Genomic DNA, 17,675 nt, shown 5'->3' on the forward strand with positions numbered 1-17,675 from the left:
AGTTGCCCTTTGTAATTAAAAATAAAAATATCTCGTGCCATTTGCCTACTACTAATGAACTACTTCAAAACTCAAGACTCATCTCGTTCATAACTAGCCACCATTACACTGAAAATTATGCACTCTAAAACAACCCAATGTACGTATGTAACTGTCACACCCCCCTCCAAACCGGACTAAAAATCACAAACCGGCAACATACACGTCACTCTTTATTTTTCAATTACCAAAGTCCTTGTGTTTATACATACCTTGTGTTTCTCACGTACCATTTACCTTTACAACAAGAAATTTGATTGGCTGTTCATAGTAGATCCAATCTGATTGGTGTGACATACATACATCTCTCACTCACTCACTCACTCACTCACTCACTCACTCACTCACTCACTCACTCACTCACTCACTCACTCACCCATTGACCCGTCCATAACATACCCGACGCGCCGACTAAGAGGTATTTTTTTTACAAAAAAATAACTCAATAATAAATGAGCTAAATAAAACTCTTCATTTACTCACTGTGTCCATTTCACATGATTGTGCTTTTATAAGGAGCCGTGAAAATTACAAAAAGAATCATGAATTGCATGTAAAAACATGTATTTTTGAAATATAACTACCTAACTTACAATTATTTTGAAGACTAAATAAACAAACAATAGCAAGCTAATATTTAATTTGAAGTTTTCATTATTTTTACAAGCAATATTGGCACAATTTTTTCTTCACGTTTTATTTTAAGTGCGATGACAGACAGCGTGAAGCGAAAACAAAATGGAAGAGGAAAATGATGAAGTCTGGGGGAACGTCCATGCGAAATGGTCGGGGATGTTCGTCAGAAAATTTGAATGAAACCCCTAAAGGAGATCAATCTGGGTGTGGCTGGAGCTTTATTTTACTCTTTCGAGAGCAACCCTAACAGATACCTTGACAGTGAAAAATAGTGGTGTTTGAACCTCAACACCCTAAGTGAGACCAAACTCTGTGATTTACGCTCTTAATATAAGCAGGACGACGAGCTTCCCCGACCTTTTCACATGGGAGTTCCTCGCCCACGGGGAGAAGTCTTCCGCCTCTTCTGATTACCTCTGATCGCCTTCTGATCCTCTTCTTGTCTCTTCACAGGTTGCCCAAGCTCGCAAATGAGCGTCCCTTGTACATAAATATTTAGTTCTTCGAAACAGAATACCTGCACCCTCATATCATTTGACCTTAACTCCGTTTTGACATGGCAAACGTCAGAGAAAGTAGCCTACAAGCCTGGCCTAGACTACCGAGTACTTTTGCCCGAATCACCAGCGTTTTGCTCGAACATTTTCAAAAATTTCTGAAACTGAGGAGGAGGACTGCGGAGACGAGTGGTGGGAATCTTGTTTAGAAAAAAATAGAAGTAAACAAAATAAGTTATCAGTATCAGTGGAGGCGAGCCGGGTCTGGAAAATGGGTTTGGGGAAGAAAATGTCACGTGTTGGAGAATAATGTGTGGGAAATCTTTTTTTATTTATTTGTTCTGAAATCTGGATTAGGGTTACAAGAAGCGGGCTACACACCCAACTAAAAATTTTGGTGACTTCTGAAGATGTTCCGTCCCTGGATCCCAAGAAAATAAAACCACAGTCACAGACCAAAATGCACTGGCTTCTGGTTTATGTCGTTTATCGCCACCATCTTGGTTGTGCCGCACACAATGAGAAGCCTGGGAGCGATATTGTGGCTCAGTATTTTGTCCAGCGGTAGATCCCACCGTTGCCAGGAGAAAGTCAACACAAGAGAAAAGAAGTAGGACAACTGTGTTACTTCAACAGAAAGAAAGTTTATAATAGTCGCTTATCACAGACTCTCCGAGCGATAGTGAGGGAAAATCCTTCACGTTTACTTCGTTATAGCTTTCTTTGTAGTCGAGTATGTGTATCTTTTTGCTGTATTGTCTCAAATTTAAAGCTCCTTTTGGTAAAGTTCGGATAAAGAAGGTGGATATTTGCATCAGACAAGATCACCTTCTTGTTCAAGTACTGTGTTAACTTCAACTGCAACCCTAGTTAATGATATGTTCTTCTCTCTTACAGATCAGAAGGAATAAAACTTAGCAATGGTTTCGGCCGTGGCAAATGGTTACGAGAATACGGTAAGTTTAATTTCATTCACTGACCCTGCATCACTCGGAGTTGATCATGGAAGTTTAACTTCAGATATCTTGCATGTACTGTTTTATATAAAGTATGGTAGGTAGAATTGCAGGCTGTTAATGTCAACTACTATAAGTTGTAATAGCTAATGGTCTCACTCATAATAAGGGATCCAGAAGGACCTGAGTGAATAAATGTCGGTGAGCGATCGCTTATCAACAAGGAGGAGTTATTATAATTAATTTTAAAAGATATTATTTTCTGGGGTAAGATGAATATGTAAAAGGTATTAAAAGTTATAAAAGGAGGGAGAGTAGACATGGAAATAGCTTCCTTTCTTCTCGTTTCCCCCTTCTCCTCCTTTTAACTTTATACTGTAATCACTTTTCCTGATGACCATGTCGCTGTTATGATCAATCAAAACACATGAGCCAATTTAGCAATCAATTGATACAAGAAGCACTTGCAAGGTTGTATGGAAATTCATGAAGAGCATCAAAATAATGTATTGCATTGAATTTCTATTTTGTTTTTAGAGCTTTACAGGTCTGACATCTCTGACGGATATTGAAGACAAGATACGGCAAGTTGTTAATGCCAGGAAAGTCCGATTAACTGAGTACTTTAAGGACTTTGATCGTCTTAGAACTGGCTTCATTACAAGTATGTTTGAGCATTCCTCATTTGTTTATGATATAATGAATCATTACAAGCTGAAAAGATCCTTCTCATGAATCTTAAAGGATCTTTACAATTCTCACCAGGATCTTGACCAAATCTTTGTGGATCTTAATTCACAGATCTTTGCAGATTTTTTTTTAGCAATCTTGGAGAATCCTTGCCAAGATCTTTACAGGATCTTTGCAAGCTCTTTTAAGAATCCTGGAGAGATTCTTACATGTCTCTTCAAAGATCTTACCATGGTTTTTCCACGAAGCCTATTGTAAGTGAGTGATTAGGCATGTTTTTGCAGCGGTTGAACTTACTTGTAAACATGTAGCAGTGCTACTACATGCTAGACTAATGCGGGTTACTCCACGGCATTTTATCAGGCTGCCATAAGTGGGGAGTATAAAAGTAAAGTGTCTTACCCAAGATCATGACTAAGTGTATTCCCCCTCCCTCCCTCTCCCCTGCCCCGTTCCCCACAGTACTGCAAACCAAACCCCTTGATCTAAGGCCTTCGTGCTAGTGAAACATATGTTATGCCAGGGTATGTTCCCCTCATTAAGTCTACAACAAACAATTCCACCCTGAAAAATAAACTCATCATCATTATCATTTCTTTTACATCGATGGTGGAGCATATTATATTTTGAACATCCACCAGTACCCTCCAACACACACAGCTAACCACTATAGTAAATTTATTCCTTCATTTCTTTGTATATATAGAGTCTCAATTTGATCGTTGCTTGGATCAGTTGTTTGGAATTGTACTTAGCCCAGCAGATGATGCAAAATTGATGGAAAAATATGGCAGTGCTGATCCTAAACGTAAAGGAATGGTCAGCTACCGCCGCTTCTGTGAAGTTATTGGTGCAGGTATGTTCCAACATTAGGTTGTAATTTTAAATTAGTTATACAATGTACTTAATTTGGCTCTAATGTAAAATTATTGATAAATCATGCAAAGTCCAGTATAGTTTGACTAAACAGATTTTAAAATATGAAAATATTAAACTGAATAAATGGGAATTAGGGGTGGCACATTCACAGAGTGATCAATCATATCTCAATTCATCCAGCACTGGCATATCGCAGAGACTTTTAAGATTCAGCCCGGAATGCTGATAATGTGATGCTATATAATAAATAACTTAGTGATTGACTATTATTAATATATGTTGAGTAATAAATAACAATTGTTTATCTCACAGTATTTGATCCTGACCTTCTAAATCAAGATCCAGCCACCCAACAGATTGGTCCAGCTGCAAGGTAACAAGCTTTTTAAATCTTTGGGTTAATGTTATTGTTCCTTACTGATTGACTCACATTTCTTTTAATTATCAATTTGAGAATTTGGTTGGCAGCATATGATTTAAACCAAATCTGAATCTTACACACTAAGACAATTTATCCTCATAACCAGCTCATAAAACTTAGAAATGTTCTTGTTAAAGTAGACCGAATTCTGTCACAGGTGGTTGTTACATAGAAATCACAGTGTGCACTTGAATGCCCACTTATTTGACTAACCCAGCTGACTTACCCTGACTTATTTCAGTGGCAGTGCAGTCGATCGCCGTCCCCTTAGTCCAGCCTCTCTCACTAAGTGTGAGGATCTGTTGATGCGACTGGCTCGTTTTTACAAGTACCATGGAATTAACATCAAAACTTGCTATGCTGACTTTGATAAGCATCACATTGGTGTTGTAACTGAGAGCCAGGTAAATATCAGTGTTGTTGCCCTGTTAAATGTGCATCACACTGTAAATAACTGCATGAGCATCTTCTGCAGAGGAGGGCACATCATTAAGAAGTACCAATTGTGTTTTGTGCATACTACATGCAATTTTGATATCATAAGATGGAATTCAGAATTTTACACTTTATAGAACGTGTAATCAAATATTTTCTTACTTTTATTACTGGCATCTTCCTTGCAGTTTTTCAGAAGTTTTCCTGGTTCACCTGATATAATCCATGAAGAGACAGTCCTACTAGCCAAGAAATACCGTGACCCTACCCGACCTGGCTTATGTAACTACTATAGCTTCCATGAAGACATTGAAAGAATGCAAAGTGGTAAATATTTTTTGCTTATTTTTGTTTGATTTTGTCGGCATAATTCCTGAACAGCGAGCTTTCCTTTGGTAGCACTGTGGCACGATTGTGATACATGCATTTGCCTGTGTTATCATGGGATTATGGTTTGACTGTGGGATGACTGTGGTAAGTCTAGTGCATGTTATGATGCCGGTAAGGCTGTGTTGATACTATTATATGTGCTTGACTCTGGTATTGTCTAAATTTCAGCATTAGCTGAAGAAGAAGACTTCACAAAGTACATTCCACAACCAGAGTTTATTGATGACTATGGAAAGGTTAGTTTTAAACTATACACTGTGTGTTCACTGTTTAGACATTTGTCATCTCACATATCTCACATTGTTTTCAGCACTGTTTGCAAGAAAATGTCTTATCGTCAGCTGAACCACAAGCAAATGTACTGTCACTTCACGTCAAACCCAAAGCTGTGGTATTCGCATCCGCGCAGTCAATGTGATATGAGAAACACAATGAGCCACAATGAGCCAACCAGAACTAAGCTGAAAACATCCAATCCGTGAAAAACATACAAAAATTCACGTAAATCACGTCACAGCTGGTTTGAGATTGGCACCTAATTGCTCAAAAAAGCTTGTTTGTTTTAATTGGTTGGTAAGCACAACCTACTACACTGTTTACCCAATCATGAAACTTAGTAAATGTAAACCAAAACAACACAACCAATTGTATCACAACACTCAACTCACACTGCTAGAAAGCAAATGAAAACTTAAGCAAAAACTTGCACAATAAACTTTACTCAACACAAATCGTAACTGGACAACAGTTATGTTGGCACATTTAAGGGACCATTCATTTTTTATGAGGGAGGGGGGGCTGGTGGGATTTGGGAAGCACCATTTAAAAATCGCATGACCCCCCCTCAGCTTACCAATTTTTTCATATGCCCCCCCTTATAGCGGTAATTTTTTGGGATGACCCCCCCCCCAAAAAAAAATTGAACCAACAATATTTAGATTTCAACTTTTTTAATATTTCTCTATTATCCCCCTACTTCACGTTATTGTGCTCACTATGAAGACAAAATTAGAATCCCTATACTACAGAGAGCTGTTGTTTAAAAAACATATCAAAAGAAAGAGAAGTCAATTTCGGATCTCCTAGTTATGGCTCACCCTGAGCATGTGGCATTTGGCCTCTCATTGGCATCTTCCTCATCTGAATTGATGAATGCAAGAATGACGTCACTTGAGTCATCTTCTCCCCCAGAGTCAATGGCATCACTGTCATACTCATCATTGTCACTTCCATCTGTTTCACTGCTGTCAGCACTTGCCTTGTTGTCATTTTGTGTCAATGTCCTGGCATTTCTCAGTGTTGGTTGGCCAGCTCTGAGAGGACTCTTCTGCTGCAAGCATGAATGTCTCACAATTGCCTTTACTTTCTCACTTTTGCTGCGTTTCAAATGCTGCTTCAGCCCGTGGTGGTTCAAGTACTTGTTTAGTTCTGGAACACGGAGCTTTTTAAGCTTGGTTAGATCTTCGCACAACTCAGTCCAAGGATAATCCTCCTGTGATTTATCTTTTGCGTCCCTACTTAACTTTGCCTTTTCTCCTGCTCTCTTTTTCCTTTTTAATTCCAGCACTTCAAGATGCTGAAGATAATCCACCACAAACTTTGATTAATTGACAATAAACTTATCTGCAAACAGAGCAACGCTCTCTGGGTCAGATAAAACCAGCCTGCCACTTCCATGCCCTTTCTTCGCTTGGACCCTTAGCTGCCAGTCATCTGGATCACGCCCTTCTTTTGGGGTCTTCTGGTAGGAGAGGTAGTGGTATTCCGATAGGCAGGAATGGTCAGGAACTGGTTTAGGGTATCTTTCTATGGGTGGTCCAGTCCATTCACAACAAAGAGAACAAATTTCTCCTTCCTTTTCTTGACAGGACAACTTTAGAAACTCCCTGTAGTTCTCCCCCTCCTCATAGTGCTCATTCATAAACTTCTCAATCTTACGGAAGTAACAGTGGCCTGGAACAAAGTCTTTCCTTGCTCCTGCATTATGATACTGAACCAAGTACAAATGTTGTGAGAAAACTGGAAATCTGTTGATGTGTTGTGTGAAACACATTGTTACATTTAATTTACAGATTTCTTTATTTGGAAGGTTTTTCCCTCTACTCTAGTGACAGGCATGTATAAATGTTGCCCTGTGCAGGTAGAACAAAAAGCTATGAGTGTTCTCAAATCTTGCAAATAGTGGATTACTTTTTATAAATTTTAGCATACTTGTTATGGTTTAAATTTATCTATGGTTTAAATTTATCTATGGTTTAAAATTCTTAATTTTCAATGTCTCAAGTTCATTGTCATAATTCAGAACAAAGAGAAATGAAAATCCAATTGGTTTGAAAATTTTAGCCAAAACTAAATTTAAACCATAACATACCCATGAAGGGCTTTTCCAATCGAGAAAAGAGTGCATTACTACATGAGAATCATGAAAGAGGCTCATTTCAAAATGCGCAATAATGGCGAAAGCGACGAGTCGTTTAAGAAAAGGTTTACAGCTGAACGATCCAGGCAGTTTGACATCTTACAAGCAAAAGAAGCAATCTTTCTAAGTGCGGATGGCTGTTCAGAAAGGGCGAGTGAGTTTTCCATGCCAGGGTACCAGTTGAAGCCCAGTGATGGACGAAAACTGAACTTCTCCATCAAAGGGCACAGAGCAATGGTGGAAAAATTGAATGTCATATTGAAAGATGTAAAGGAAGACGATTCCACACTCTTTCAGTCCAATTGGCTTGCTTTGAAGCAGGGCGAAGAATTTGCCCACAGTTTTAATGTAAAACAGATCAAATGTATAGAAGCTAAGTTGACGAAGGTCACGCAGGAAATGGAAGCACTAGAAAATAAGAAGAGCAATTATAACAGCATATTCAAGGGCATACTCAAACAGCACATCAACAAAAGGAGAAGGAAAAACGAAAACCGCAGAAAGTCAAATGAAAGAAAGAGGAAGCGGACTGAAAACAACGTCCAACGAGTTTATGGAATCTGTGTTGGAAACCTGCTAGGAAATGATTTTCCAAAATGCCTTGTGTACCCTCCTAGAACGGCCGTCCCGGAAGAGTGTATTAAAGTTGTGGATGTTGCCACGTCGTTATTTAGAAGAGATGGGCCATACATCGCACAGCTCTTGGAAGGGAATTATTTCACCAATGCTGCAAGAAGCAGAATCACCACAAACCTTGAGCAGGAAGTCAGAGATTATGTTTACACCTTCATGTACCCTGAAGAGTACACTCTGACGGAAAGCATTGCTGCTTCTTGCAGCATTGGTGAAAGAGACTCCCATAGCAGCACAAGAGGCAACGAAGAACTCGACGACAGCGAAGATGAAGATGAGTGCCAGTGAAAGTTGCATTCGAAAATAAGTGTTAAATACTTCTTTTCAGTAGCTACAAATGTTTTTTGTCGCCAAACGTTTTTTTTAAAGTAGAAGGAGAGTTTGTAATAAATTTGTATCCTGCCTTCTATGTTTATTCTATAGCAATTTTTCTGATATTCAAACATTATGCCATTTTAAAGTTTTACTAAAATATTTCACATAACCTCCCCTTTTTCCCTTATTTTTTTGGGATGGCCCCCCCTCGAAAGCCATTTTTTTTCGCATGGCCCCCCCCAAATCCCACCAGCTCCCCCCTACCTTATAAAAAATGAACGGTCCCTAATATGGATTTTAGAAAGGGGATAATTTTATGGATTTTGGAAACAAGACAATTTTCTGTTTATTTTCAAACCTGAACCACTCGTTAGTTTTTGCTCTACAAGCGTCGTTATGATACGAAAGTGCTTTAATTTTTAGGTTTGTAGCTATTTGAGGGCAACTGTGAATAACCTGAGTTATATCTTTAGCGTCCTGGAACACCGCCCTTGCAAGAAATATTTGAGAAGATCAGAGAGGCAATCCACAAGAATGGAATACGAACGACAGAGTTCTTTAAAGACCATGATAAGCTCAGAAGAGGAGAGATCACTGAAAATCAGGTCAGTGACATAACTGAATTACATAAAATACTGTCATTTGTTTTCGATCAACATGAACAACACAGCCTTAGTTCAGGATTCTTCCTTTCAAACGCGAGCCTTAAATCTGTGGTGGAGTTTTTCTGAATGCAGTCCACTATTTTTATCCACGCTATCTTTGGTCATTCTAACTTATTAATCGGTGCCTTTTGTTTGTTGAGCACTGTTCTTCAAAATCAACTTATCTGTCCTTTTTAGTTTGTAGAGCTTTTTCAAATCCAGCTACAAGTAGAGTGAAGTGTAGAATTGATATCCGGTAGTTTAGTTCGCAAGTCGATTAGCCCCTTTCCGGTTACCTCTCAACCCAGACGTCAAAAACACCGACTATTTCTCGTTCTTTAAAGAAACTACAGTTTGCTCATCTTGAAAATTGAAGCCTAAATCTTTCAAGTGCGTCGTTTTTAATCCGTGTCAATCTCCTCCATCCTTGACCATCCTTGTTCCTTTATGGTTTATTATTATCTCTTTAGTGTTTTTCTGTTTTAGTAACTACTATTTTCAGGCTTCCTTCCATTTTAAGGTAATTTTATACGTGGCCAAAATAACTCAAAATGCCTCGACAGAGCTTCACTAAGAACTATTTGGGGGTTAAGCTCATCTCTTTTTTGCCGTTGTTCTATCATTGCAGTTTATCTGTGGCCTTAGCCTTTGTTGTGGAACGCAGGCTAATCTGTCCCGTGAAGAGATACAGAAGGTGGTTGATGTTTATCGTCAGCCTGATGGGCGTGTCCGATACAAAGAGTTCTGTCACATCATGGAGAACGGTCAGTTCTGATAAGCCGGACTTGTGCTTGTACTCTCATATTGTTCAAAAACTTAACTGACACAAAGCTGTTTAACTATAAAACAACACAAGATTAACGAAAGAGATTTACCTAAGTTCGATGCGACAGAGGTCTTCTAAACGAGGAACCAACTCCGGCAGTAAACCCCGCTTTTTGCAGACACCTCGCTAGTGTGAACCCTTTCTGTGGTCCTTACGGTTTCCCTATGAACCTATAGACTTACTCGTGAACGCTGGAGAAATTTGAAAACGCACCAATCACCGATCATTTTGGTTTAGTGTTTGAGGAAAACTCGGGCAGGAAATTCACATGATAATCGTGACGCCATCGTTTTGGAAAAGCTCTGTTTTCAAACTTTTTTTGTCTACTGACTACAATAAAACGCCAACCCGTTGTTTTCAAATTTCCCCGGCTTGAAGAGCGTTTGTGAAAAGCTCCGTTTTCGTGACGAATAAGTGTGGAGGGCAGACCTGACTGTGGAAATAAAGCTGCCTTTTCAAATTTCTCCGACGTAGTGTGGACGGGGCGTCACTCATGGACGGTTCCCTAACACAGCGTGAAATGCTAGCATGACATGGAAAGGCAAGACCGCGACAATTAATCGTTTCCTAGTTATTCTGACTCGTTCTTCGCAAAAATGATATCGATAGTTTCTCCTCGCATCGCGCAATGTGTAGACTGGTGATTGCTCGGAGAGAGAAAGGAAACCTTCGTACTTTGCTCAGAAAGTATCTAGAAACCGCTTTGCTAGCTCAGAAAGAATCGAAAACAGGCACCAGTTGTTCAAAGGGTGGATAACGCTATCCAGCGGATAAATCGTTACCCAGTGGATAAGTGTTCAAAAAACAAACCACGCTATCCGCTGGAAAGTGATTTATCAGCTGGATAGCATTATCCACCTTTCGAACAACCTGGGCCAGTACGTTAGTCTCCCTCGCTGAAACAAAAATTCCTTCCACTTTTCACTCAGTGGATAGAAATGGATCGCGGATATTTCACTGATCGATCACAATACTTTTGTACCAGCCCAGCCTCATTGACCACATTCTGAAATATTTTGGGTCAAGCTTGCAGTGAAACCTTAATTGGAAACTAAAATTTAATTGTCATATTCATTTTTGTTCCCGCATTTTCAGCATTTACTGTGCCAGATCTGGAAAAGAAACCCACTGCTGAAGTTTACCGACCGCCAATGGCTGCATTGTCAAAGGTAGAAATTTAATCTATCTAATCTCTATCTAGGAAATATAAAACTAGTTGATTTAGTCCTTGCACTAGCTTTCCACATTAGAAACTAAGAAGAAAGTCACATTGGGCCCCTTCCTAGTTGTTGTGATTTATGCTAATGTGTTTATAATTTGTTTTCAGGCACCGAATCTACTTTCCGCTGCAGAGGAGAACAGAGTGAATGAAATACTCAACCAAATTGCCGAAACAGTCCGTAAACGAAGGCTTATGGTTTATCCTTATTTCAAAGACTTTGACAGGGTAAATTAAATTATATTTCAGTATTCAGCTTTCCCTTTGGGATTTCTACTGGCTAAGTTTATCTACAGGGAAGAGAAAACTGAGTCGGCAGCATGTTTTGTTGTCGTTGTTCCTGGTTGAGAAGACGTTAAGTTTTTTTCTCTCTTTGTTGATTTATCTTTCATATATAGGGAAGTAAGAACAACCATGAATATTTTACTTCTTTTCAGTTTTATCAGAGGAAGTGCAATTGTGTTCATGTTTTATCTTTTTCTTTTATTTCAGAGTAAAGGCTACACTCGCGGTGTTACTAAACCCCAGTTTGCCAGAATGCTTCATTTCTTATCCATCAATGTTCAGCCCCAGGATCTAGCAGTAAGTTATAGCATTTTGTCACCCTCCCCTCCTCATTTTTCTCCTGATCCACTGCTTTTCAGTTATGTTGTAATTTATAGAATTTAATTTTTCTACCCTTTCCTTCCCGCCGAGAACAATGTGGACACAATTCCCCCCCCCCCCCTCCCCCCCAACCAACCAATGTGGTTCCACTCTGGTAAGTTTGTAGCCCATTGGCGTCTTTTAAACGAAGTTAAATTTGAAATAATCCGAGGGAGTTAGTTTGCACATTTTTGAGCTGCTTGAATCCGACAAAAATATTGTAGCAGTTCGCTCGTGCCCATAGTGAACCTACTTTTGTGGAAAAATGTCTTTAGTTTTGTGTTCTGCTTCAGTATTGAATTCATAAATAGCGCCAACAACACCGCACTTAGTGCTGTTTACAATGAATGTGTTCGCTGTACTTTCTGTGAAGTACAAGTAATCTAACTAATCAAGAAAATAATCTGTTTTTTTTTCTTTTCGCAGCTTCTATGCAAGAAATTCGAATATCCAGTTGGAGGGGATATTAACTATTCTGCTTTCATTCAATCCATTGACTCGGGTAAGTTGATTCCTCTATCTTAACATATTTGGGTTCAGGCTTTTTCGTTTTCTTCTGTGTGCTATAATTGCATCTAAGTTTGGAGCTAAAGAAAGTACTTGGCTGGTATTTTTAGCAGTGAATGTGAACTTCGGAAGCTGCTACATTTTGTCTATGTTTAAAAACAGTCTTTTTGAAATGAAAAACCCCGACGCTTTTTGGAACATAATTTGTTAAATTGTTGTGTTAATTGTATATTGCTATCCTCAGAGTACACCGGTACAGCCACCACCATTTCAGATTTTGCACAGAAAGACAAGTAAGATTAACCGCTTTTACCTCAATAATCTTAAATACTTAAAAACTCTTAGCCTGCGTACCAAGCGTTCCCATACGAACGAAAAAGCCTCTCCGTTTTCTGGCTGCGCTTGCTCACCACCCCCGTCCCCGTCGAGTTTTTGCTCTCGCCTCAGTTTCCGCGCGACCAGCAGGCGTAACTCTTCGCTTTTACGGGAATACTTGCTACGCAGACTAACGGTTTCTTTTGGTGTTTTTTTGTGTCGGCAAGATTTGTACGTTACTGACAATTCCGAATCATGCATCGTTTTTCTCCAGAACTGCAAGTCAGAGCGAAGAGCCGCGCCCATTGGATCTAAGCACAGTAGACAGACAGGAGTTGATAGATCGCATCAAGCATTACGTGCTTGTCAACAGACTAAGGGTGAGTTGATTCGCGTTTTGCCTCATCCAAGGGATTTGTTGCTAGCACATGAGATCCTAGCCTGAGTAGCTAGCGAAATTTCGCGTGTGTGAGTGCTTTGTTTCAGCGGCGGAGGTTCTAACGGAGCCGCGAGGAGAATGTTGCGTAGTAGGTTTGCAGCTCGCGAAAATCCCCTCGCGGCCTCCCCCCAATCGTCCGCGGTTCCAAAACAAGGCAGTCTCGCGCTAATAAAATTCAAACATATACCTTTTGCATCGTTGAGCCTTCTGCTAAAATGAATTTGCCACTGCTGTTCCCTTTTTCGCAGCAGTTGCAATAGCCCATTTCCGAGTTATCCTAAGCCTTTCTATCGAAACGAGGCCTGGTGCACAACTATTCATGTGAAAATGAGTTTAATTTGCATGTGAATGAAATCTCATTTTCGTATTAAAGGCTCGCTTTGAGAAAGAGGCTAAAGGTAATTCCGAAATGGCCTATTTGTGTGTAGATCAGAAATTTTGCTTCACAGTTACAAACCTTGTGATTTGGACATTTAAAAAATTTTTCCTTCATTAAATTTGCTTCCAAGGTGGAGGAGTATTTTCAAGATTTTGATCCTCTTCGTCACGGTTCGATCAGTAGGAGTCAGTTCAGACGTTGTTTAAGTTTAATGGGTCAGTCTAACCTGACAGACGAACAGTTTGAAGTGCTAGTGCAATACTACAGAGACCCTAAGTTACCCGGCAACGTGATGTGGACACGATTCCTTACTGATACAGAAAGCGGTGAGTAATCTTCTATACATAGGCCTTATTTCCAAGGTAACCCCTCTCAAATTTTATTTAGACATGGTACCCAGTTGTTCCGCGGATTAAGTTACCACGCGCGTTGCGTGGATGTTTTCGAGGAGGATGAAAACGCGTGTGAGTCGCGTGGGCTGTCCACGTGAGCAGAGTCTGTGCCAATTGATTTCTCATTCCCACCCCCTCCTCTTCTAGTTTTCACCAAGCGAGGCCTGGAGAAAGTCCCGACATACACAGTGCCCCCCATGGAGACGTTCCAAATGAGCAGGCCTGGCGCAAGTTCTGAGCAGCCGACCCAAGATGACGTGGAGTTCCTGGAGCGAATTAAACAACGCATGCGTCGAAAACTGATCGAACAGCGAATTCTCTCCAAGCCGTGCTTCCAGGATTTTGATAAGTAAGTAAGGTTTCTGTAATTCAGCAAGAGCGGAAATGGTAGTTCTGAGATGTATAGTTCTATATGAAGTTCATAACCCGTCTAAAGCAGAAATTTACCCAGTACTTGATCTAATAAAGCCAGACAACTGATACGAATGATTTTCGTTTTCCATTTCCAACAGGCACAACAACGGTCACGTGACGAAGATCCAAGCAAGCCAGTGTCTACACACACTAGGCCTGACGGATGATCCTGAAGAGATCAGGGTAATGGTGGTAACTTCTTTTTACTGGCACCTCAGGACATTGAACTTATTTAATACCCAGTTACAAACGCAATGATCTAGTGGTTAGGGTGTTGGACTCTAAATCGAGCGGTCTGGGTTCGAGCGAAGCGAGCAGCTGTTTAGCTGGGCCATTGTGAGGTATTTTTGGGCAAGACACTTTACTCTCACAGTACCTCTCCAGCAGAGAGTGTAAATGGGTACTGGTGAAAAGTTATGGTGACAAATTACAAACTGGCAAATCGTTAAGCAAACTGCTGGGAAACGGCTTCAATATTCATGTTACTATATTTGTGATATTGTTGACGAAAACTTCACATCGAGTTTCTATTTCTTGCTCAGATTTTGCAGACAAGATACTCAGATGACATCGGGTTCAACTATATCCAATTCCTGGACGATCTACAGGTAATCTTTTTTGCCGCACCTTCAATGATATTTTAGAAAGTCAGAATTTTGTGCTTTGAAAGTAAAAAAAAAAATATTTAAGAATTATTCTCTGACCTGCAATCTTAACCTGTATCTTAAACATCTGCCCCCAGTTTTTCAACTTTGTTCTTCGCAGTCCAGCTGAATCTTACCCATTCCTAGCAATCGTTGCTTCGTTTTGTTTTATTACTATTTTGATGTTTTCTACCTTAGTAAACTATGATTTTAAAATTCGTTCAAGTTGAACGCGATCGCAATCGGGGAGCAGGGATGGCACAGTGGTGAGAGCGCCCGCCTCCCACCGATGTGGCCTGGGTTTGATTCCGGGCCCGGTGCCATATGTGGTTTGAGTTTGTTGTTAATCCTTGTGTTGCCCGAGGGTTTTTCTCCGGGTTCAGTTCTCCGGTTTTCCTCCCCCCACAAAAACCAACATCTCCAAATTCCAATTCGACCAGGATAGGGGACCCACGTGAAAACCAGCTCAGGCTGATGTTGCTTCCTCTCTAAATATTGTAAATTTATCATCATTGATTTCAATGACATCTTTCTTTCCAGCCGTCGGAGAAACCAGAGATGAAATACTTGCAGAGACTGGAAGAACTTAAGCTGACAAACCAGAAACATTTGCCGGACTTGGGCGACGACAGCATCGAGAAGATCATGTACAAAATTAAGTGCCGCGTGATGAAGGAGCGAATGAGACTGTCGGAGTTCTTTAAAGATTATGACAAACTGCGCACTGGTAGAATACTGAAAACAGTCTTCCCAAGAGCTATGGACCTGGCGTCACTTAAACTCACTAAAGTTGAGGTTGAGCAGCTTATGCACAGGTGTGCTTGAAGTCAAATGAGGAAATGCCGGAAGACAGAAGCGGCTCTTTTTGTTGCTCTTTCAGGCCCCGCCCACACTGCGGCGGAGAAACATGAAAACGCAGTTTTATTTCTTCGGTTAGGCCTATCGTCCACAATAATCCGTCACGAAAACGGAGCTTTTTGAAAACGCTCTTCAAACCGGACGAATATGAAAGCACCGGGTTTGCGTTTTAATGTGGACGGAAAATATTTTGGAAACGGAGCTTTTCGAAAACGATTACGTCACGATAATCAGGTGATTCCCTTCCGAATTCTCCTTAAACACAAATCCAAAATGACCGGTGATTGTTGCGTTTTCAAATTTCTCCAGCGTAGTGTGGGCGGAAAACATTTGATGCGTTTTCAGAGTGCAACCTCCGTTTTCAAATTTCTCCGGCGTACTGTGGACGAGTCTTAATGCGAGATTGTTCGAAAAAATTATTAATTTCAAAGGAAAGTGATCGTGCATGTAAAACACATTTTCGTATCAATGAATTCGCATGAAGTCTCGTTTTGAAACAGAGTCAAAAGGCATCTCGGAAATGGCCTATCCTGCGGGAAATTTTTGTGTGCTTATGCCTACAGTTTTGCCCATTGATTCGTACGATGGTTCAGTTCTATTATGTACTCTTTCCACTTAGAGATTTTCTTTGTCTGCCAGCTGAGTAATCTTAATAGGATGTCGTGAGTTACTCACCTGCAATAAATAAAATAAAGCATTTGTTTCTTTCTAGATACACAGCAGTGGGTTACCCAGACTTTGTACAGTATACAGCGCTTGTGGATGAGATCGAGTCAATTTTCACCTTGAAAGGTATGTAAAGTATTTATTTTCTTTTGTTGTTTCCTTGTTATTTTGATTTGTTAGATGGAGGAACCACGCTGGAAAAACCAGAAAGGGTTATACCATGATATCTTAAGCATTTTTTGAACTGATCGACTTCAAATTCTCCTTAGTTTGTAAGAGTTTTTTGTAATTTGAGAAGAATGTGGCTTTTAATCAAGCCACTCTTCTAAGTTTAATAGCATACTTCATCGTCAACTCCAACCAACTTGAATTCTCTACAACAAAGTAAACAGAATTTAGAAGTTCATCGCCGAAGTAATCATTTAATTTTTCCCTCGTAGAACTTGAAAAAGCACCGGAAGTTGTTCCCGTTCAGTTCCGCCCCCAACCGGAAAACGAATACTGCAAGCTGTCACCCGAGGAACAGAAAGTCCTGGATCTAGTCATGCACCGATTGGCCGACCGCGTGCGTATCCGACGCATTCAGATTTTCCCGCTCTTTGAGGATTACGACCGCGTGCATAACGGCACGGTGTCTCGGTTCCAGTTCCACCGCGTCTTGAGCGAGTTGGACCTAGGAAGCCTGGTGAGCGCGCGCGAGTTCTTGGTCATCAAGAAAAAGTTCGACGTCGTTTTGGGATACAAGCACGATTTTAATTACATCGGTTTCTGTGACTTGATCAACGAATACGCTAATTTCGAGCACGGGAAGCCATGAACTCGATTTCGAACTGCTTTCAATACTGCAGTGAAGCTTTTTTGAGGTTTGAGGGGAATTTCGTATTTGTGCTCTCACAGAAAAAAAAAAAAAAACTTTGGCATACAACGATTTCTGAGTGTAAATAAAATGTATTTTATTCAACAAAGAATGCCGTAAAAAGTTAAGTTAGTCCTGTTAGTCCCTTAGATTGGAGATCTCTGTAAAATAGAAACGACTACACATTATTTGCCGTTCAGCCAATTTTAAAATAATAGAAAACGCATTTGAGTGAGACGTTTTACTTTGTGTTCATCCTTATGAGTGGGAGTCAGTTAATCCCGTACCCAGGTCTCACTCTGTTGGATGCTGGCCGTAGCAGACCTGGGGACGATATTAGGAGTCAGTAAGATCGCCATCAACATCGTCATCTGGTTTGACTATGGTTGAGTGAGACAAAGGCTACCTGAAGCAATCTTTATACTCAATCCCGATTGAAATTGCAAAAATCCGTCAAATCAATACTAAAGGTTTTAGAAGTTTCATTTTATTAAACATTTATTACTCCACTAAATTCGACACTCTTTACAACCTGTATCAATACAAACACTTGTGTCTATT

General features: G+C 40.2%; 1 protein-coding gene across 1 annotated transcript; it reads left to right on the plus strand.

Annotated features, from left to right (window-relative positions):
- Nucleotides 1-554: 554 nt before the first annotated feature.
- On the plus strand, nucleotides 555-17,628 carry LOC145495480 (uncharacterized). Its single transcript, XM_081475106.1, has 23 exons — nucleotides 555-1,905; nucleotides 2,070-2,128; nucleotides 2,666-2,792; nucleotides 3,525-3,674; nucleotides 4,010-4,070; nucleotides 4,360-4,522; nucleotides 4,742-4,880; nucleotides 5,112-5,179; nucleotides 8,784-8,915; nucleotides 9,583-9,718; nucleotides 10,876-10,949; nucleotides 11,108-11,227; nucleotides 11,492-11,581; nucleotides 12,071-12,146; nucleotides 12,396-12,444; nucleotides 12,741-12,846; nucleotides 13,415-13,610; nucleotides 13,824-14,025; nucleotides 14,189-14,273; nucleotides 14,633-14,698; nucleotides 15,275-15,549; nucleotides 16,305-16,384; nucleotides 16,699-17,628. Exons 2-23 carry the CDS (start codon nucleotides 2,093-2,095, stop codon nucleotides 17,073-17,075), a joined length of 2,808 nt encoding a protein of 935 aa, XP_081331232.1. The 5' UTR covers nucleotides 555-1,905; nucleotides 2,070-2,092; the 3' UTR covers nucleotides 17,076-17,628.
- The last annotated feature ends 47 nt before the right edge of the window (nucleotides 17,629-17,675 follow it).

This window comes from Orbicella franksi, chromosome 8 (genome assembly GCF_964199315.1).
Source record: "Orbicella franksi chromosome 8, jaOrbFran1.1, whole genome shotgun sequence".
NCBI classification, from domain to species: Eukaryota; Metazoa; Cnidaria; class Anthozoa; order Scleractinia; family Merulinidae; genus Orbicella; species Orbicella franksi.

Bases quoted from the DNA above. Each gene is read 5' to 3' on its own strand.
- LOC145495480 (XM_081475106.1), top strand. From the start codon at position 2,093: ATGGTTTCGGCCGTGGCAAATGGTTACGAGAATACG. The intron at 4,523-4,741 runs GTAAATATCAGT...TCTTCCTTGCAG, and splicing joins GTGTTGTAACTGAGAGCCAG to TTTTTCAGAAGTTTTCCTGG. The intron at 12,847-13,414 runs GTGAGTTGATTC...TTTGCTTCCAAG, and splicing joins TGCTTGTCAACAGACTAAGG to GTGGAGGAGTATTTTCAAGA.